This window comes from Dipteris shenzhenensis, chromosome 30, assembly GCF_047967505.1.
Source record: "Dipteris shenzhenensis isolate YYH24624 ecotype China chromosome 30, Dip_SZ_1.0, whole genome shotgun sequence".
In the NCBI taxonomy this organism is placed as follows: domain Eukaryota; kingdom Viridiplantae; phylum Streptophyta; class Polypodiopsida; order Gleicheniales; family Dipteridaceae; genus Dipteris; species Dipteris shenzhenensis.
This window is the reverse complement of record NC_141625.1, coordinates 40,335,359-40,357,750: the sequence shown is the minus strand read 5'-3', so window position 1 is coordinate 40,357,750 and position 22,392 is coordinate 40,335,359. Positions and strand designations below refer to the sequence as shown.

At 43.3% G+C, this 22,392-nt stretch overlaps 1 protein-coding gene across 1 annotated transcript; it reads right to left on the bottom strand.

Moving 5' to 3' along the window:
- Positions 1–19,315: 19,315 nt before the first annotated feature.
- On the bottom strand, positions 19,316–21,812 carry LOC147882111 (putative nucleoredoxin 2). Its single transcript, XM_087401824.1, has 3 exons — positions 21,118–21,812; positions 20,475–20,957; positions 19,316–20,369 (listed from the first exon to the last, which is right to left on the bottom strand). The coding sequence occupies exons 1-3, from the start codon at positions 21,769–21,771 to the stop codon at positions 19,677–19,679; spliced, it is 1,830 nt and encodes a 609-aa protein (XP_087257950.1). The 5' UTR covers positions 21,772–21,812; the 3' UTR covers positions 19,316–19,676.
- Between the last annotated feature and the right edge of the window lie 580 nt (positions 21,813–22,392).

Sequence of the window (22,392 nt, the reverse complement as noted above, 5' to 3'; positions counted from 1 at the left end):
CGGATCAGAGTGCCAGCAAGAGAGCATCCATCCCTTCTTGTGTCTATAGCACTATCGTCAATGATAAAGGACATCCTTGTTTGATCCCAATAGTGCTCATGATCTCGTCTATCTTCCCAGACCCTGTCCAGACTCTCTCTCATAAAGTGCCATGATAACCCAAATGATCTCTTGGTCATAACCCAAATCCTGTAGACACCGGGGGAGGCGGGCTCTTGGGACCGTATCAATTGCTTTGCGGAGATCCACAAAGCAATAGTAAACCCTCTGCTTCCATGCCTTCGCCGCCTCAATGATACACCTGAGCGTGAGAATGTGATCCATGGTTCCATGATCCCGCTGGAATCCAGCTTGTCCTACTGCTCTAAGTCCTCGGAATCAAGCACTGATGCATAAATCTTGGACATGACATGTCCAATCATAATGGTCCTGTAATTCTCAAGGCTCATAGGATCCCTTGCCTTGTGGATGGGTGAAATAGTGTTAATGGTCCAGGTGCGTGGAAACCCCAAACAAACAGCTTCATTAAAGAGCTTTGCTAGGATAATCCCATATGCAATGAACTCAGTGCATAGCCCCTCATGATCCTTCGGTCGGCCATTATGAAGTTTCTAATAGCATCCTTCACTCCTCCCTTAGTGAAGAGGGTGCAAGATGTGGGGAGTGGCATATGTGAGAGGTCAGGGACTGGTTGATTTGGGATGTCATATAGTGTGCGTGCGTAGTTATAACTTATACGAAATCTGAGTGGTGAGGGAGAACGCCCCTCCAAAAATCTCGGCCAAAAGTCCTTAGAGTTGTTACTAAACAAAATGTTTAGTAGTTCCTTCTCGTTCCGGTGAACAAAATCTAGTTTTTTTAAATGTAATAGTCAACAATACTCGCATAGCGTCTCTGGCTCGCTCGGAAGTTTAGTTTTGGTTTCGAATCTGAGCTGACGGCGTAAATCCTTGCACTCATCATCGTACCAACTATTACAAGGTACGGTCCTGGGTGGTGGTTGGTGGGTGGAGCGTGTGGTGTGAGGGAAAGCGTGAAGGGAAGCCTCGCGTAGTGAGCGGGTGATCTGGGTAGTGCGGTCCTCTAATAGGGGTATGAAGTCAATATAAGCGAGAAGTATGTACATGTAGCGGGAGATAGACTATCCTCACTCTCTCTCCTGCCCAATACTAACTGCAATTGCAAGATGATGCACTCAATACACAAAGTGAGTTGTGGATGTGAGTGAGAGAATCAAAGGGAGAGAATGTAGTGGACCTCCAAAGAGGAAATAGATACAACTGAATAATGAATGCCCAATGGGCTGAATACAGTTGTATGGAGGGACTGAAACCCTCAGTGCAAAACTAGAAGACTAGACTGGAGGTGATGAATCCTCACTAGATCCCTGAAGAGGCTGAGGCTACCCTGCTAGTCTATTGCGGGGAGCCTGACTCTGCTGATAGGTCAGCCTGGCCGACTTGGTCAACACCGACCGTTGACCTGGTCGGCTGGTCAATGCCGACCGCTGACCAGGTCGGGCAAAAAGTCAACGTTGACCAAAAAGTCAACACCTTTAATTTTGACAAAAAAGTCAACTCTTTGCTTTTTGACCTGCGATGACTACCTATTGACTGTGTGCTGATTGCTGATTGCGCAGGGCTGCTTGAATGGTTGTATGGACATCTACGTGGCCGTTGACTTGGCTGCCTGCGCTGGCACTAGCTAGCATGGCCACGGGCGTGTGGATGCTCGTGACATCCCCTTCTGCTGGAACTCGAACTAGGGTACGAAAGAGGCTTCCCATCGTGTTGATGGAGGTGACTGTCTGTGGTATACCTGGATGATAAATCCTAATCCGAATGCCTGATTCCTGAATCCGAAACTGGTTGTTGAACTCATAAATCCTGATCTGCAAGTACTGAATGCCTGGATTTGGTGCTAACTTCTGGTATGGATATTTGCCGTGGATTAATATCCCAGGATGATGCTCCTTGTGGTTTTCCTCAGTGCATATAGGTGATAGGGACGGAGGAAGACTGGGTTTGAGAGAGGCATCCCGATCTTGGTGTAACCCTATTGCCTGTTGTAATACTATATCATGTTGTAACACTGTATCCTGTTGTAATACTGTCTCTTGTTGGCGCAGGCCTCGAACCCCTTGAATGACTGATATCAAAGGTCGAGGTGGAACACCCTTACTCCAATAGATGAACTTGGACCCATGGCTTGGGGTTTTGACATCCAAGCCTTGGTGCTGATAATCTGGTTGGACTTCGAACTAGTGCCACCATCATGCTCCCAAGATGACATCCACTGCTCGAGTAGGTGCGACCCTGAGTGGTCGACTGTGTACCCACCCTGAGCTCTTCAAAGTGGCTAAAGCTACCTGCATGTTGCTCTCTATCTGTTGCCCTGGAAATGCACCATTCAAGGTCATTGGTTCCATTGGCGTAAGAGGCAATTGAGCCTTTCGAGCTGCTTTGGTGGAGATGATGTCCTCAGAACTGCCTGAGTCTGCTAGGATAAGGACCTTCTGACCACCGACGTGTCCATAAAACTGACATATTGGGAAATTGAAGAGGCTCCCCCTTCTGCTGAGCTTCAAGCTCCTGGATAACTACTGAGGTTGTCCTTGTAGTCTGTTGTTCATCAAGCTCCTCAATGACTACTGAGGTTATTGAAGCTTTTGTTGAACCACTTGACGCGGCTCCTGCTATTAGAAGCTTCTGGTAATGCGGGCAATCTTTCTTATTATGGCCCGGCACATGACAATGGAAGCATTGGTTCTCCTTGGCATAGAGTGCTCGTGTCGATGTATCCAAGTATCCGCCATAGCCATTGCTATCCTTCGCCATCCAACTCTTCTTCTGCTGCCCATTCCCACCATCACCTGGTGTGGAATCCTGGGACTTCTTACTGTTGACCTGCTTGGCTCCTTGACCCTTGTGCATGAGCTCAAAATTGTGAGCAAGCTCATATGCACACTCATAATCCTGTGGCTTGAAACTTCTGACATACCACTGGATGTTTGTACGCAGCCCATGGAGAAATTTGCTCAGCTTCACTGTCCTCCACTGTATAAAGTCCTGAGTGAACTTATTGGCATAATGATTCACCATCTCGGTGTCTCCCTGGTGTAGCTCGAAGAACTGACTCTGAAGCAGCCTGTCCAAGTACTGCGGTGGCAGGAACCGTGATCAAAGATCTTTCACGAATTCTGTCCAGCTGTAGAGAGGTGTCTCCTCGTCTGCATCATAGTGGTCCTTTTGCCACTTGAGCCACTAGGTGATTGCCTCGCCTGTGAGGTGCATGGATGCTAGGATGCACCGTTCGTTGTCCTTCGTAGGCATCACGGAAAAATAACTTTCGAACTGATTGAGCCATGAAGTCAACACTAAGGGTTCTTGCTTACCATCGTACCGTGTGAAGTTGAGCTTCCCTAGAAAAGAAGGCTTGGCTGGAGGTGGAAGTCTCTCCTTTTCTCCCCCCTCTGGTCGAAGTAGAGAAATGAGAAGCTGCCGATCCCGTTCTTCCTTCTCTTCTTGAGCAGTACGTTCTCGGAGCTCTTTGGCCTCCTAAGCCTTGCGGTCCCGAAGTTCCTTGGCTTCTCGAGCCTCTCGATCGCGCTCGTCTTTTGCTTCCCAAGCTGCCCTTTCGGCTTCCCAAGCGTCCCAATTGCGCTCTTCTTTTGCTACCCGAGGTGCCCTTTTGGCTTCTCGAGCTTTGCGATTGCGTTCTTCTTTTGCTTCTCGAGCCTCTCGATCACATTCTTCTTTTGCTTCTCGAGCCTCTCGATCGCATTCTTCTTTGGCCTCCCGAGCTAGCCTTTCACGCTCTCTGGCGGCTGGCTCTCGATCTTCCCGCATCTCCTAAAGCTGGGTCATGCGGGTGAAGAGAGCCTCGAACTGTTGCTGCTGCATCTGCATCATAGCCTTCAGCATGGCTGTCATGGCAGACATGGAAGTGTCCGCAGGATTCTGTGGTGGGGGTGGTGGTGGTTGAGGCACTGAACCCTCACTCCCCCCGGTGTTGGACTGCTCACTAGTGCTCATGGTATCCTTGCCGGATCTTGTTTGGACCATAAACCAATAGAGCTGCCCCTAAATTGACCCTCCCTATCTCATTAAAGAAAACTGAAGCTTTGATACCAATGTAGCGGGAGATAGACTATCCTCACTCTCTCTCCTAGCCAATACTAACTGCAACTGCAAGATGATACACTCAAAACACAAAGTGAGTTGTGGAAGTGAGTGAGAGAATCAGAGGGAGAGAATGTAGTGGACCTCCAAAGAGGAAATAGATACAACTAAATAATGAATGCCCAAAGGGCTGAATACAACTGTATGGAGGGACTGAAACCCTCACTGCAAAACTAGAAGACTAGACTACCTAGAGGAGGTGAATTCTCACTAGATCCCTGAAGAGGCTGAGGCTACCATGCTGGTCTGCTGCGGGGAGGCCTGACTCTACTGCTCTGAAGGCTTGAAGGCCTAAGGAGTGGATGAAGAATGAGGGCCAAAGGCTGCCCTTTTATAGGCTGATAGGTCAGCCTGGCCGACTTGGTCAATGCAGACCGTTGACCTGGTCGGCTGGTCAATGCCGACCGCTGACCAAGTCGAGCAAAAAGTCAACGCCTTTAATTTTGACCAAAAAGTCAACTCTGCTTTTTGACCTGCGATGACATGGCGCTGACTGCCTGTTGACTGTGTGCTGATTGCTGATTGCGCAGGGCTGCCTGAATGGTTGTACGGACGTCTAAGTGGCTATTGACTTGGCTGCCTACGCTGGCACTAGCTAGCATGGCCACGGGCGTGTGGATGCTCGTGACACTACAGATGGCCCGAGTAAATAGGTGAGTGATCGCGATCGAAGCGTATGCCATGATAGGGGGAGTAAGAACTCAGTGGGGTGGAAGGTGTTGTGCGACGGGGAGTGGAAATACTAAAGAGTAAGTAGGTATGATCAGCTTCTGGAGGAAGAGGTGCGATAGTGAAATCAGTGATGCGAGATGTGAAGGTAGGGAATCCCATGATGTAATCAACAACACTAGAGCTTCCCCCGTGTGGAAAGCATGTGAGACCACCTGAGGCAGGGCATCTATCAAGACCATTATAAATAATGAGATCATGCATCCTGCCGAGATCCAATAGGGCCTGCCCATAAGATGTGACCGGGTCTTGTTTGTCAGCCGAAACCCATAGCATACCTGCTTCCTCAAGGTCAATGTCTCGCATTGAAGTCGAGTAGTGGTACCCGATGGGCGCCTGTCCTCGTGTTGAAGTCCCCAACTAAGAGGACTTCTCCGCGGCTCGAGAAGTCAATAATGGACTGATAAAGAGCTGCAAATAGAGATGTCTCTCATCTCGAATATCTCTAGCAAAGTGGGAGGTCTCGGGAGGGAAGTAGCATACTGTCCATGTGTCGGATCTAGATCCAAAGAAACCTGCAATGTGCATCTCTTTGTTGTACTGAAATGGTTCCCAAAAGGGTGGATCTGTAAAGAACTGCTACTCCTCTTGACCCTCGTGTCCCTAGTCTCATCTATGTAGGCTGACTCTCATGTGTACCCATTGACTATTGGTAGTGGGCGCTCTGGACTCTCTTTTGTCTCTATGTAGAAGACCATGTTGCGACCTGTATAGGAGCTCCTTGGTTCTGACCATAAGGTACCATTACAGTTCCAAATGGTGCAAGATAGGGTCTCAGAGATCTGAGTCTCATAGACCCCGCCTCCCTATGTGGCAGGGTGGATTGATGCCTGCCGGGGGCCTGTAAGAAGTCGTTCATCTCGTACTATTGTCCACTTCCATCCTTATGGATCTTATCCCGTTGCTGCAACAGGGAGCGCCTGTCCTCAACCTGTAGAAGGGTGAGGTCCTCATCCAAGATCGTTGGCTGATCTCGCAGGACTAACCTATGCCGTAAAGCCAAAAGTCGTGCTTGAGCGTCATGGAACCGTATGATCAAAGCTTGCTCTCGATTGGGGTCTCTCCCCATCCACCACGCCCTCTCGATCCTGTGCTCACCCATACCGAGAGAAGTGGCCACGAAGGCCGTCGCATTTGTCATCGATGTAGCCTTAGTGCGCGGGATCCCACAGACTCAGATGTTGAGAGCCTTACTGCTCTCTGCTGCTGCTCCAAGAGGGTAACCGAAATGGTTGCCCTTGCAGGTTCCCGTTGGCCACATCGACCCATCTATGGAAGTCTCCTCAATTACAGATTGCATGTTTGCAATCTTTGCCTCAACAAGTGGAGTGCTTCCTGGGACTGTGCGTATGGCGGTGACCTCCTGTCGAAGCTGCGAGATATCTTGTCCGAGTCCCTGAATGAGATCAACCGCGGGTCCTGAATGACACAAGCTTGATTCTGTATGACGCGGCTCTGCTCTTGGGTGCAGCGGACCTGCTCGTGTGCAAAGCGTGTCAGCTCCATCCCGGGCTCACAGATACTGTGTACCTCTATCAGCAAGGTCTCCCATGGTGGGTCAGCTCGTTCGTGTCCTAGCTGAAACTGAAAGGGCTGTGGCATAAAAAGTATGCGGATGAGGCCGGAGGCTAGGTGGTGACTGGGTGAACTGGGTATGATATGGAGATGACAGAGGCATGGATGAGGCGATCCCAACGGGGTGTGGGAGCGTAGGCTGATTGAGCGGGAGAGGGGGAGAAAGGTCGAGGCATAATGTGGAGCAGTGTATGACACCTCCGAAGTAGGTGTCATAAGCGGTGAGAGGGCTGTAATGGGAGAGGGAGGGATGGAATCTGTGACAACCTCCCATTCCACGGGGAGAGGGAAGAGGCCGATGTCATGGGTAGGTGGGGATGTAGAGGCTGCCTCTAAAATCGAGGTTGAAGCTGAATCTGAAGGTGAGGATGTAGCGGGGGCTGAAACTGGAACTGAAACTGAAGTTGAAGTGGGGGCTGAAGTAGAAGTAGAAGTAGAAGCGGAGACTGAGGCTGAAGCTGAGGCTGAGGTGGATCCCGCCTTTGCTTTGCTATCAACCCCAAGTGCCTCTCAGCGACGTCTAAGCTCAGATAGAAAAAGCCCCAGACATCTCTGATCCTCGTAGTTTCATCACCTAGCTAGTGGCCCGAAACCCTCTTGGAAGAGGCACGAGTACCTCCCTCATATCTCGTAATATACCGTGCATCAGCATATATAGTGCTCCTCCATCTCCACCTCCTGGTGGCAAAGCTGGCAAATACGGTCCTACAGCTCTATCCCCTCAAATCTGCTAGTCTCTGTCCTTAAATGATGTGAGGACATACAGATCTGTCCAATGGTGCTGCGGGTGCCATGTGAAAAGTGGGTGTCCATGTATGGAGGACAGATTAAGAAGCTATATGAAGAGTGATGCAGAAAATGTTTCCTGTAGTTGGCTGTCTTGTAACTAGGGGTGTAGGGCGGTTTGACCATGTCCTGTCTGTCTGTGTTCAATCTCACAATGTCTATCTTGATCACCTTATTCCGCTCAGAGCAACTAAGATCCAAGAAGGGGTAGTCCAGGCTATAATCAAAAGGGGGGAGTGTATCCATCCTCATGCCATGTAGTTTCAGCCAAGTACTCATCTAGCTGTACCAACATCTTGTATCCCCTTCTGCCGCTAGCTGTCTGGATGATGTCAATGCCAAATGAGGATCTCTCTGTCTAGGTAGCTCCCATATCTGCTGCAAGAATGTCAGTGCCTGACAAAGGGCCTCGGCAACCACTAGTGTGGCTCTCATCTCTTCCCTGATGATCTCTCGTGGGATTGATGGTTTGCCTTGGACCATGCGTGCTATCATGGTCACCAATGGCCTCTCTAGTGTCTGCCATCCATCATAGAAACCCCTTTTTGGTCCTCGATTCCCATACAGCGTCTCCCTCCGTGTGTGGTCCAAGCTGGGTCCCCATATAGGTGCGCCATTTAAAATTGTAGGTGTGACCAGGGTATCAAATAACCAAAGTTTTGTGTGCAGCTCGTAGAACTGAATGTATGTGCACTTCCTCTCTGAGGGCTGTGTAGCCACGTGCCAGTCTAGCACCTACTGCCTGCCTCATGGAAAACTGTGGTCCACTGAATGTGACTCCCATATAAACGTATGATCCGCCATACTCTATCACTGCCCCTCCTAACATAAACTGATGCTCCGATCTAGTCGCCCAGGCATGTGTTGTGTTGGGGGGAGGGGTAGAGAGAGAGAGAGAGAGAGAGAGAGAGAGAGAAAAATTCTGAGTAGACGAGTTGGAGTCGTCTTTATCAACATAACTTGAAGCGGAACAACAACTGCTTACCCGCCACCATCAAAATTAAATGCATGGTAGAACTAGAATGTTTAAAGTTAGTTGAAACTAGAATGTTTAAAGTTAGTTGAAACTAGAATGTTTAAAGTTGGAAGGCAGGTGTCATTGCCCCTTCCATGCTTGTTATCGAGGTCACAGATTATGTTTTTTGATAACTAGCGGCCAACTCCTAATTAGGATTTAGAAAAGTTACTAGATACTGGCATTATATATGAAAGAGATAGAGGTAGCACTATCGAGAACAGCCTTACAAGGGAAATAAGCGGGTGAAAAAAAAATGAGAGAGAGAGAGAGAGAGAGAGAGAGAGAGAGAGAGAGAGAGCGAGCTTGTGTCTGCCAACCTATGCCTCTGACCTAGAAGTGCTAAAAGCCTAGATCAATATGATACATGTTTGCAAAGTGCTCACCCCAAGAAAAATCTAGAGTGAGCACCGTATAGGTATTTTGTCATTTTTAGTTTGCCTCAATCTTGATCTTATTCTAGTGGTGGCGGTAAGTGAAGACATCTACCAAACTAGGTCTAGTGCTATCCTCAACAAAGAAGCTATATCAAAGTCTTGAAACTCAAGAACACATTTGACAAATGCATATGTTGACCACCGAAAGGAAAATTCTCCTCAATAGTCAAACAATAATATGTTTGGCTAAAAGATAATAGGAAAATGTCCTTACTACAAGTATAAGGGTCCCACACCATTTGCTCCATTTCCAAATAGTTTCTCTCCACTTGGTCCGTGAATTTGCTAGAAAAATAGACCAGCCTCATGAAGGTGGTATTTGGATCTTTTTTCATGACAACTGTCCCCACAACCTCACTTCACACACTTTGACATACATAAAATTCAGCATCCACATTGGGGGCATAATGGTTGGCTAGACCCTAACAATTCCCTTCACCTCCAAAAATTGTTCATCATGATCCTTTTCCCACACAAAATACCCTTGGTGAGCCAACTTTTACAGAGGACAAACTATTTCAGACAAATGATAAATAAAGCATGCAAGATATCTAACGTTTTGAAGAAAAGTCACTAGTTGACTAGCACGTGTTGGTGAAGGAAGTGCAATTAATTCAAAAACCTTCCTAGGGTATACTTCAATCCCTCTTGCTGAAACAACATGCACAAGAAGTGTTGCCTAGGATAGCGCTTCTTGCACACGTTGTTTCCCAGAAGTATGCAAGTGAACATGACCACTTTTGTGGCACTTATCCAAGTCTAGTTATCCCCCAAGCAAATGCATTCTTTAATGTTGACAATATACTTTCAAAAGGTGAGAAATCCCATTGCTCTATAAACAAATGTCATCACTAAAAACCCTAATGGAACAGCCAAAAAATGAATGAACACGAAATTCATGAATCTTTGAAATTGGGTGGTTGTATTGGTGAGCCCAAAGGGCATGACTCTCTTGTTTGTTTTTTAGCAAATGGAGCTTAAGGGTCTCTTTTGAAATACGAGCACCTCTGCTTACATCTTGAAAGTACGTGGTTTTTTATATGTATGTATTGGTGAGCCCAAAGGGCATGACTCTCTTATTTGTTTTTAAGAAAAAATGGAGCTTGAGGGTCTCTTTCGAAATACGACCACCTCTGCTAGTATGTGGCTTAGGATATGTATATACGATGTCTTGCATGTCATCAATTATGAACTAATATTCAGTGTTCAAGGAGGTCCTTTTTGGATTCTATCACTTTGTCTACACACATGCTAGATATGCCCAATAGGGTTAGCAAAGCACTGAACTATTTTGAACAGACACATGCCTCTCTACTTGGTAGACACTTTTGAATTTTATCCCTTGCAGCTAATGTTTAGTCTTTTTGAGAAGAAGAAAGAGAGATAGTGATTGGACATGTTTTCTTTTATTTATCTTTAGTTACTATTTGTGAACCTTTCATAAACAGTACTTTCTATGAAGAGTAGCTATCCTCTATTTTTACTAAATAAGTTCACACCAACTCTCTTGCTGAAATCTCATTTGAGGAAAGATACCAATCTTATCCATTTTTTATAAAAAAGGAAAAACAAAGACCAAGAGCTATCTTGCTGCGTTTTTGTCCAAAAAAAACCCCCCTATCTTACCTTATCCCGTAAATGAGAAAAATAAAATGCAAATAAGGTCCTAAATCTCTTTGTATGCATATACTTGTAATTCTCTCCATATGGAGTAGTAGATGCATTAGGATGTTGTTGCACGAAAGAATCTTGATATCTTTGATGATGTCCAACCGGTGGACAGAATTTGTGGTAAAATTTGCAAATAAATTGAATCTGCTACTTCAAATCTTTTATGTGAAATATTATTTGAAACCACAAACTTTGAGAGCTTATGTTGAATCACTTTCTTTGCTAGATTCTGACAAAGGGCTCTCTAGCACACCACCACCTAGCAGTATTCTCAATCCATTTGCTTCTTTGGATTTCAAGGATGCAGTGCCCAACAGAAAATTTAGCTCACCTACAACACTTGAGAAGAGTTCTTTGAAGCAATAGACTTCAACCAAGCATTCTTGCTAATCTGAATACAAGAAAGCTTTTAAATTTGCAAGTGAATATAAATCGAGAATTGCTACTCTCAAAAGAAGGCTAGAATATATTCCTCTTTTAAGTATCGCTTGAATTAGTTAAAGCTTAACCAAGTTTCTTTTAGTTATGCTGAAAAGATTAATGTGCTTGTAGGATTTGAAAAAAATACAATAGAAATCATGATTATGCCATGTAAGCTTAAATTTTCTTAGCACAGTGAGAACACATCTATCATCCCATCCAACTACGAGTGTGTGTGTGTGTTGATGTTTTAGCTATCTTAGGAATCAAGCAACTTTCTGAAAGTTTGCATTTGAAGGTAGAGTCTTTGTAAAAAATGGCACAATTGCAGTAGCAAAATGACCTTGGCAAAAGCTTCTAGAGGCTAATTTAACGGATAGCAAAGCTAAGGACACCATCACACTCATTGTTTTTGAAGTCTTCTTGCGAAGGTTCATAGACATTATAGAAGTTGATGGTTACATACGCATAGAGGGAGTTGTTGTGAGACCAAAGAACCACGATGATGCTAACCCTATTGGGCATATCTAGCATGTGCATAGACAACGTGATAGAATCCAGAAAGGGGACACCTTCAACACTCAATATTAATTCACAATTGAGGACACGTAGGACACTTGACATACATATCCAAAACCACATACTTTCAAGATGTAAGCAGAGGTGGTTGTATTTTGAAAGAGACCCTTGAGCTCCATTTGCCGAAAAACAAATAAGAGAGTCATGCCCTTTGGGATCACCAATACACCAACCAGATTTAAAAGATTTATAAATTTTGTGTTCATGCATTTTTTGGTTGTTCCATTAGGGTTTTAGTCATGACTTTTGTATATAGAGCAATGGGATTTCTCACCTTTTGAAAGTATATTGTGGGCTTCAAAGATTGCATTTGTTTGGGGGATAACTAGACTTGGAAAAGTGCTATATTGATTAGCCCTAAGCAACACTTCTTGTGCATGTAGTTTCAGCAAGAGGGACGGAAGCTGTCGACCCTAGGAAGGTTTTTTAATTAATTGCACTTCCTCCACCAACACGTGCTAGTCAACTATTGACTTCTTCAAAAGATTAGATATCTTGCATGCTTTATTTATCATTTATCTTAAATAGTTTGTCCTTTGCAAAAGTTGGCTCACTAAGGATCACGTTTTTGTGGGAAAAGGATCATGATCAACAATTTTTGGAGGTAAAGGGCTTTGTTAGGTCTTGCCAACCAAATCCATTCAATGTGGATCTTGAATTTTATGTATGTCCAAGTATGTCAAGTGAGATTGTTGGGGACAGCTCTCATGAAAAAAGATCCAAATACCACCTTCATGAGGCTAGTCTATTTTTCTAGCAAATTCATGGACCAAGTGGAGAGAAACTATTTGGAAATGGAGCAGATGGTGTAGGACCCTTATACTTGTAGTAAGGAAATTTTCCTATTATCTTTTAGCCAAACATTTTATTGTTTGACTATTGAGGATTATTTTCCTTTCGATGTTAACATATGCATTTGTGTCCTCAAATAGCAAAATGTGTTCTTGAGTTTCAAGACTCTAATATAGCTTCTTTGTTGAGGATAGCACTAGACTAGTTTGGTAGATGGCTTCACTTACCGCCACTACTAGGAATAAGATCAGGATTGAGATAAACAAAGAAGATCCATTACTGTCAGAATACCTAGATGATGCTTTCACTCGAGATTATTCTTGGGGTGAGCAATTTGCAAAAATCTATCATATTGAAGTAGGATTTTAGCACGGATATTTCTTCACCCTCTTCTAAGGGCATAGGTTGGCAGCACACAAGCTCTCTCTCTCTCTCTCTCTCTCTCTCTCTCTCTCTCTCTCTCTCTCTCTCTCTCGGGGTGTGTGTGTGTGTGTGTCTCATTTTTCTATTCACCCACTTATTGCCCTTGTAAGGCAGTTGTAAGTCATTTGTAATCTAAACTCCATTGCCGCACTTTGGCTTATATGAAGGGCATAAGCCCATCAAGGGATAAGAACTTGTTCTATACACTCAATTTTGACTGAAAAGTGTTCAAAACTTTGAACCAAAGAAATTGTCACCCCCACCTAAATCTATGCTTAAATTGTGTGCCTATGCATACCTTATTCTTGTGTATAGTTGGAGACATTTAAGGAAGACTCACCTCGCTCACGTCTATAAGCTAAAACCAATTGAGCTCGTTAGATTAAGAGTAAAATGTGATAACATATCAAATCCATATCAAATCACAAGCTAGTTTATGGATGGAAATCAAAGATTCTCACCATAAACAAGAGTTCAATTTTTTACATTACACTTGGTTGCATTGATATGCCCAACTTTTTAAAACTGGATATATAAAATGTTGAGCGTTGCAAATAGTGCTACCTCTATCTCTCTAATCTCTCTCCTTAAGCTCCCTTGATGTACATACACAGAGGATTTGTCAAAATAAAATACAATATCTCTCTTTTTCAAAAGATGAGTGCTCAAGATGAAGATGAAGTGCACACAAATTAGGAAAGAAGAAGATGATGGAGAACCATAGGAGGAGACGACACATAAAATGGTATTGACTATCAACCTCATCAGCATTGAGGTCCACATTGAAAACGCCGGATGAGGTAATTGCCCACTAAATAGGACCAAGTCCCCAATTAAATCCCATCCAATATCCCCATCCACCAATCATGTAACTATGGATTTAACACACTATTGAAAATTTTTAGACGTGTAAAGTTTAAATTTAAAAATGGACTTAAAAGAAATCTAAAAATTATGAATACACTAGTAATGGTGGTTTTTTGGCTAAATTTTTAAAACAAAGTTTAGTGAAAGATCCAAGTATCTACTAAGATTCCATAAGTACTTCCTATGAGGATGAATAGTTTGGCAATGAGAATTTTAAAGATAACTTTTCAATACCAAAGTGTAGCAAGATAATTGGATACTTGTTAGAATAAGTGAAATGCTTACTATGTTTAATCACTTGGTATAAAGTTTTCAATTTTATCACATGCAACTAATGTTTAGTCTTTTTGAGAAGAAAGAGAGATAGTGATTGGGCATGTTTTCTTTTCTTTATCTTTAGTTACTATTTGTGAACAATACTTTCTATGAAGAGTAGCTGTCCTCTATTTTTACCACCTTAATAAGTTCATAGCTGTCTTACTGAAATTTCATTCGAGGAAAGATACCAAATCTTATCCATTTTTATAAAGAAGGAAACATAAAGACCAAGAGCTATCTTTCTGAGTTTTTGTTTTTAAAAAAACGCTCATCTTACCTTATCCCGTAAATGAGAAAAATACCAAGTAAATGGTGTCCAACCCCTATCTTACCTTATCCCATATCGAGCAGTAAACATATTAGGATGTTTCTTCATGTCCATCACAAAGTCCCCTCACAACAATTTATTTTGCATGTGTTACACGTGTTTCCTTTTTTTTATCATGTCACCTCACATTAGAAGTTATATGCCTCAAGTGGTCCTTCTTCACTACATTATGTGACCAAAGAATCATGATATCTTTGATGATGTCCAACCAGTGGACATAATTTATGTAAAATTTGCAAATAAATGGAATCTGCTACTTCAAATCTTTTGTGTGAAATATTATTTGAAACCACAAACTTTGAGAGCTTATGTTGAGTCAATTTCTTGGATAGATTCTGACAAAGGGCTCCCTAGCACACCACCTAGTGATAACCTCAATCCATTTGCTTCTTTGGATTTCAAGGAAAATCTAGCTCACAACACTTGAGAAGAGTTCTTTGAAACAGCATACTTCAACCAAGCATTCTGGCTAATCCGGATACAACAAACATTTGAAATTTGCAAGTAAATACAAATCGAGAATTGCTACTGTTAAAAGAAGGCTAGAATATATTTCTCTTTCAAGTATCGCTTGAATTGCTTTAACCTTAACCAAGATTCTTTTAGTTATGCTGAAAAAATTAAAGTGCTTTTAGGATTTGAAAAGTATACAATAGAATTCACGATTATCCCATGTAAGCGTAAATTTGCTTAGCACTGTGAGAACACATCTATCATCCCATCCAACTACGAGTGTGAGCTGATGTTTCTTCTCTCTTAGGGATCAAACAACTTTATGAAAGTTTGCATTTGAAGGTAGAGACTTCGTAAAAAATGGCACAATTGCAATAGCAAAATGACTTGGCAAAAGCTTCTAGAGGCTAATTTAACAGATAGCAAAGCTAGAGACACCATCACACTCATTGTTTCTGAAGTCTTTTTATGAAGGTCCATAGACATTATAGAAGTTCATGGTTACATACGCCTAGAGGGAGTTGTTGTGAGACCATAGAACCACGACGATGCTAACCCTATTGGGCATATCTAGCATGTGCGTAGACAAAGTGATAGAATCCAAAAAGTAAACTCCAACACTCAATATTAGTTCACAATTGAGGACACGTAGGACACTTGACATACATATCCAAAACCACATACTTTCAAGATGCAAGCAGAGGTGGTCATATTTTGAAAAGAGACCCTCGAGCTCCATTTGCTGAAAAACAAATATCAGAGTCATGCCCTTTGGGCTCACCAATACACCAACAAAATTTCAAAGATCCATAAATTTCGTGTTCATGCATTTTTTGGTTGTTCTATTCGGGCAATGAGATTTCTCACCATTTGAAAGTATCTTGTGGGCTTGAAAGATTGCATTTGCTTGGGGGAAACTAGATTTGGATAAGTGCCATATTGATTAGCCCTAGGTAGCACTTCTTGCACATGTTGTTCCAGCAAGAGGGATTGAAGCCAACCCTAGGAAGGTTTTTAAATTAATACCACTTCCTTCACCAACACGTGCTGGCCAACTAGTGACTTTTCTTCCAAAGTTTAGATTTCTTGCATGCTTTGTTTATCATTTGTGTTAAATAGTTTGTCCTATGCAAAAGTTGGCTCACCGAGGATCTTTTGTGTGGGAAAGGATCATGATGAACAATTTTTGGAGGTGAAAGGCATTGTTAAAGTCTTGCCAACCATTATGCCACTAGTATGGATCTTGAATTTTATGTATATCCAATTGTGTGAAGTGAGGTTGTGAGGATAGTTCTTAGGAAAAAAGATCCAAATACCACCTTCATGAGGCCGGTCTATTTTTCTAGCAAATTCATGGACCAAGTGGAGAGAATCTATTTGGAAATGGAGCTAATGGTGTGGGACTCTTATACTTGTAGTAAGGAAAGTTTCCTCTTATCTTTTAGCCAAACATATTACTATTTGAATATTGAGGAGAATTTTCCTTTCGATGTTCAACATATGCATTTCTGTCCTCAAATACCAAAATGTGTTCTTGAGTTTCAAGACTTTGATATAGCTTCTTTGTTGAGGATAGCACTAGACCTAGTTTGGTAGATGTCTTCACTTACTGGCCACCACCAAAATAAGATCAAGACTGAGACAAACAAAGTAGATCCATTACGGCGGATAGAATACCTAGACAATGCTTTCACTCTATTTTTTCCTTGGAGTGATGACTTTTCAAAAATCTATCATATTGATCTAGGCTTTTAACACAAGGATTTCTTCACCCTCTTCTAGGTCAAGGTCATAGGTTGGGAGCACACAAGCTCAAGCTCTCTCTCTCTCTCTCTCTCTCTCTCTCTCTCTCTCTCTCTCTCATTTTTCTTTTCACCTGCTTATACCCCTTGTAAGGCCGTTCTTGATAGTGCTCCCTTCTCCCTCCTTGAGATCCCTTGATGTACATACATATAGAGGATTTCTCAAACTAAAACACAATATCTCTTTTTTCTATATCTAAAAGTACCTCTCACTCCCACTACATGTACATATCTGTGTGTGTGTGTGTGTGTGTGTGCGCGCGTGCGCATGCGTGTGCGTGTGTTACACACACACACATGCACGCACGCACGCAAAGAGCAGGAGCTATCTTGCTGAGTTTTGTCAAAAAAAAATCCCCATCTTACCTTATCCCGTAAATGAAGAAAATACACAGCAAATACAATCCTAAATCTCTTTGTATGCACATCCTTGTAGTTCTCTCCATATGGAGTAGTAGATGCATTAGGATGTTGTTACACCAAAGAATCTTGATATCTTTGATGATGTCCAACCAGTGGACATAATTTATGGTAAAATTTGCAAATAAATTGAATCTACTACTTCAAATCTTTTATGTGAAATATTATTTGAAACCACAAACTTTGAGAGCTTATATTGAATCACTTTCTTTGATAGATTCTAACAAAGGGCTCTCTAGCCCAACACCTAGCAGTAACCTCAATCCATTTGCTTCTTTGAATTTCAAGGATGTAGTGCCTAACAGAAAATCTAGCTCACCTACAACACTTGAGAAGAGTTCTTTGAATCAACAGACTTCAACCAAGCATTCTAGCTAATCTAGATACAAGAAAGCTTTGAAATTTGCAAGTGAATACAAATCGATAATTGTTACTCTCAAAAGAAGACTAGAATATACTCCGCTTCAAACGGTGCCTCTCCACCCTGACAGCATGTAGCATCTACATGGGCGACCTTAGTACAGCCTCCACGAATGACGTGCAACAACAAAAATTCGCCAACCAACAAAGGAGACAAGCGTTAATGGAATATTGGTGAGATTCCATCAGAATCTCCAAGATTTCGAGTCTCATAGATTTGTAACACGTGGCAAATAAGTTTGCCATCTGGACGACTGCCACATCAGTAAAGTGGCCATCATTGCCATGTCAGTAGCACCACGGTGGCCCACCACATCACCCAACATGTCAACAGATGACTCAGCTTCCAAGTCAGCAACATTCGATGCCATGTAATCACTACGTCATCACCTACCATGTAGACAGGTCCAATCAGCAAGTCCACCTTGGTAGCCATGTCATCACTGTGGCCCACAGTCACCTGCCACCTCAATTGCCTAATCAATAGTGCCACATAGCAATGCCATGTCATCATAGCCATGTCAGCACACAACCGCTGCTAGGCACATACACTAGGAGGAGGTGAGAATAGGAGCCAAAGAGTGAATGCAAGAGAATAGCCATGCTCAAATTAAAAGTAGTGTGCCCATGGTTGGACCGACCTCAATGTCAAATCAAAGTGAAACCACTAGCCCAAGAGAAGGACGATAGGAACTAAACCGTGGCAAGACCTTGCTACATGGAAGAGGGGGAAGGCAATTGATGAGAAGAGTTTCTCAAGTGACTTTGAGAAAGCTAATTCAACTAAGCAAACCCTTTGTCCACAACTAAAATATAGTTCAAACCTTTTAGTGGTTGACAATTAATTTATCTAAGAACTTTTTCGGCCACCTTCATGAGCTCAACTACAACGGCATTCTTCTTGGCATCAACAAAATTCTTACTTTGGGGAAAGGGTGGCATGCAAGTAAGGGGCAAAAGGGGAATGGGGATGGGCCATGTGATTCCTTATTATGCCCCAATCCTCCTTGTCATGTTCTTGCTACTTGTAGTACCACTTGCATTGAGTTATTAACCTATCTCTTTAAGGGGATGGGAATGAGCCCCTAATTTTAGGGTGAAATAAGGGATAAAGGAAGGCAAGACCTTTCCCTCCATTCCAGTCTTGGTTTTGAAACCATGATTCATTAGAAGTACTTAAGAGTTATATGTGAAATCACAAGTGGAACTTTTAATTCATCATGGGCTAAGATTCACATTATGGAAACGTAAGAAAAGGCTTCAAATGATTCGAAGGAGGTCGCTTTACCAAATTCTACGAGATTGCATGTCCTCCTACACATTGCAAGCCCACCAAAGAGAGATTAGTGTCATGGATGCAAGCTCTACTTGATCTAGATAGAATGAGGCTTAAATACTTACCACAAATCAACTCCCAATCAACAAATGTGCACATTGGGCAATAGGTGCAAAAAAGAGGCATACTTGAAAGAAGTTCAAAAGCATTTGAACCAAAAAAGAAAGACCAGGAATAAGGAATACACATAAATTAAAGAGCACTAGCTAGATCATCGCTAAACAAAACTAAATACTTCCAAGTGATTAGCTCTTTAGGTAAGATACGATAATAATGACCAAAAAGACAAACAAGGAATAGAGAGCTGCAAGCTAGATCATTGCTCAATGGAACAACATAATATAGAGAATCTAAAATTGATTCTCTTGCGACCATTTCAACAGCCTTGATCGGAAACTCACTAACGTCGTAGTTAGACAGTGCCCGAAAGCTACACGCCACAATTTCAGGAGTAATGGATTCAGCATCCTTATAGAGAAATTTATCACGAATGAAACAGGAACTACCTGGCCATTTTGCAAAAAAACTTGAACAAACCTGTTATTGCAATATATGTCTAGATGAATCCAGAAACATGCCCAAACTCATCCTGTCATTAAAAAACCTCAGGAAGCTCAACGAGGAAAGTCTAAATTCATTATTACAGCAACTTTATTATTTCCAAGCTTTGCTAAAGACTTGTCTGTAGATTATGAGAGTGACTTCGTAACATGCTGACTAGAACATTGCTTAGAAATGACAAGCTAGCCTAATCTTGAAGTACTACAGTGAAGGACCACCAATCCATACGTTATCCATGGAATGTACATGGAATTCACCACTTTAAAAGTACTTTCAAGAGTCACTCTTCAGATTACTCCCTGTTTCTAATCCCCTTGTTCAAGCTTTTCTTCTCTCTTCTTGCTCATCCTGTCATATCCCCTCTCCCTGTCTTCCAGCCAACAGCTAAAATAAGGATTTACAAAAACACGATGTGTAGATGGCTTTATTACGCTGTTTCAAATGTTAACACACCAGTCCTACTACCAAGATTGCACAAACAATTATGTATGCACACTTTAAGCCTCCTCAGCTAATAAGGCTTTTGCTGTTAAATAAAACAGACAGTACTATCATCAGGTGTTTCATGCTCTTTCGCAAACATCCCCTTCACATACAAACCCAGGTTTAGCCTCTTCCAATGCACTCCCATTTTCTGATGATGGAACAGTTTGCACCTCACCAGCTGTCTCGCTTGCTCCAACACAATCTAGGTGTAGATCATAACCACATTGTGAGCAATGGTAAACCCATCCAGTTCCCTGCTCGTCACATTCATCACAAACATAGGATTGTCCCTCGTATGCGTGATCCGTTAAGTCGAGAGGATGCTCATGCTTTGGGATAGTTATCTGTTTTGGAAGCTTTTCAGCTTTTTCATCAATGAACTTTTGGACCTCTGCAATGCGATCTTCTGTAAAAGGGAAGGCATCTGGTCCGTGCAACCGAATAAGGGAACGGCCATCGGTGGTAACAGTCTTTCCGTCAGGCCCAATAATCACCAGCTGCGGAATGCCGTTCACCTCAAAATATTGGGAGAGACTCCCCTTTGCCTTGTCGTGGAATGGCAATGCAAGCCAGGGCATGCTTTCATAGTATTCCTTGAAAGATTCTTCATCCTTGTCACTCGATATAAATATGATCTCAAATTCTTCACCCCGGCTCTTGAGTTCATCATAAATAGACTTCAATTTAGGGGTGAATTTCCGACAAGGAGGGCACCAATGTGCTGAAAAGTAAAGGCCCACTGTCTTCCCTATCAGGGAAGAGACGCTGACCTACAGGAGCACAAAGAATGTGCTGGATGAGGAAAACGGATAACGCACTGTGAACAACATACTGCATTAGCATTTTGTAAGGGGAGCGGATAATAGCAACCTTACCTGTGGATCAAACTTAGATATCACGAAGTCCCGATCCTCAGTCACTAAGATTGTCTCAATTGTCTGGGATGCACGCTTGGCTTTTTGCTCTTGCTGTAGTTCTGCTAGCCTATCCGCAGTAAATGGGTATGCTTCAATTCCGTACTTGTAGATAATTTCCATGCCCTCCGCTTGTAATGTCTTTCCTTGTTCGTCCAAAATCACGAGGGTAGGTATGCCTTCCACCTCAAACCACTGGTTGAGCAGCTTTTTAGTCTTGAGATCCGAGTAAGGCACAGCAAGCCAGGGCATCTCGCCGAAATAATTGTTAAACGACTCCTCATCTTCGTCGGAGGAGACAAATACAACCTCAAAATGGATTTGCTTTTCCTTCAGCTGGTTATAGATGCCAGCAAGGAGGGGCGTGAATCTCTGACAGGGTGGGCACCAATGAGCAGAAAAGTAAAGTGCAACTGGTTTTCCCACAAGCTCCTCAACCTTGATCTGGCACAACTAAAGAGCATCAGCAAATTGCTCTGCTAAGAACCTCGATAAGGAAGAACTCCGCAGTCGATACGCTCACTTTCGCAAATATGAACGGCCGATTGACACAAAAACTGGATAGCCTAGCGATGAAGACAAGCTCCGATATCATTTCCCGTACCTTTTGTTCATCTTTTGCCGAGATGAGATAATCCCGCTCCTCGTGAACCAGGAGGGCGTTCAAGTCCTGATTCGCCACCCGCTCCTCCGCTGCTCGCTGTAAAGCTTCGATCCTTTCATCATCGAAAGGATATGCATCGGGTCCCCATTTCTCCAGCAAGTGCAAACCCTCTTTGGAATGGGTGCGACCGTCGGCGCCAACGAAAGCGAGGCCGAAGACATCCGTTTGGTACAAGGCGGCGAGAGAGCTACGGGCGAGGGAGTCGGCAAAGGGGACAGCGAGCCAGTCGGGGGGCAAGGAGGGGAGGAAATCAAGGAAGGAATCGAGGTCGGGGAGGGGGGTAATTTCAGAGGTTTGGCCAAAGCGATGGAGGGTGTCGAGGAGGAGGGGATCACGATCGGAAGGGACGAAGAGGAAGGAGAGGGGCTTATGGGCGAGGGAGAGGTGGCGGGCATGGAGGGAGATGGCAGAGACGAAATGGTGAAGGGGAGTGGGAAGCCAATGAGGTCCGATCACAATCCCACACACTTTGCCCACCAAACATTGGGGAGACACGGTTTGGCCAGAAGGTGTGAGCACAGCACTCAGGGAGGACAGGATTTGAGTGAAGCTATCTTGTTGTTGTTGTTGTTGTTGTTGCTGCGAGTCGGCCATCGCTCTTCACCACAGAACAAGTCCCTTGGAGTGTGTGTGTGTGTGTGAGGGGGCTTTTAAGGACACTGTCAATTGCGTGTGGAGACGTGTATCCCCTCAAGTCAATCTCCCTCCCCACCACACCCTCCTCTCCAAAGAGACATTCATCCTCCACCTTGTTGGTTAGTGGGATGGCCTCCCATCAATTTGGTCTCATGTCTACATTAGAGCCTCTCTCTCTCTCTCTCTCTCTCTCTCTCTCTCTCTCTCTCTCTCATTTTATGTGTGTGTGTGTGAGAGCAAGAGAGAGAGACTAGAGAGAGAAGGTTTTTAATTTTAAAAAACTAACAAAATTCGGGTTTTTATATCCACCAAACCATTTTTTTGTAGAGTGCACGTAATCTAAGTACATTTTTAAACAAAAACATGCTAGCCTATTAACAAACAGGGCGGACCAATCCCAAAAAAAGGACCCAGATACAAAATTTGGCCACTTTCGGGGCACTACCCTAGATAGGCCCATGCTACAAGCAACTTGAAGACACACACACATGACCATAGGTGTGCTATGGAGGCAATACCTTGACACATGCCAACAAGTCCCCCCTCAAGGGATTGTCTCAAGCTATATCAAGGATACAT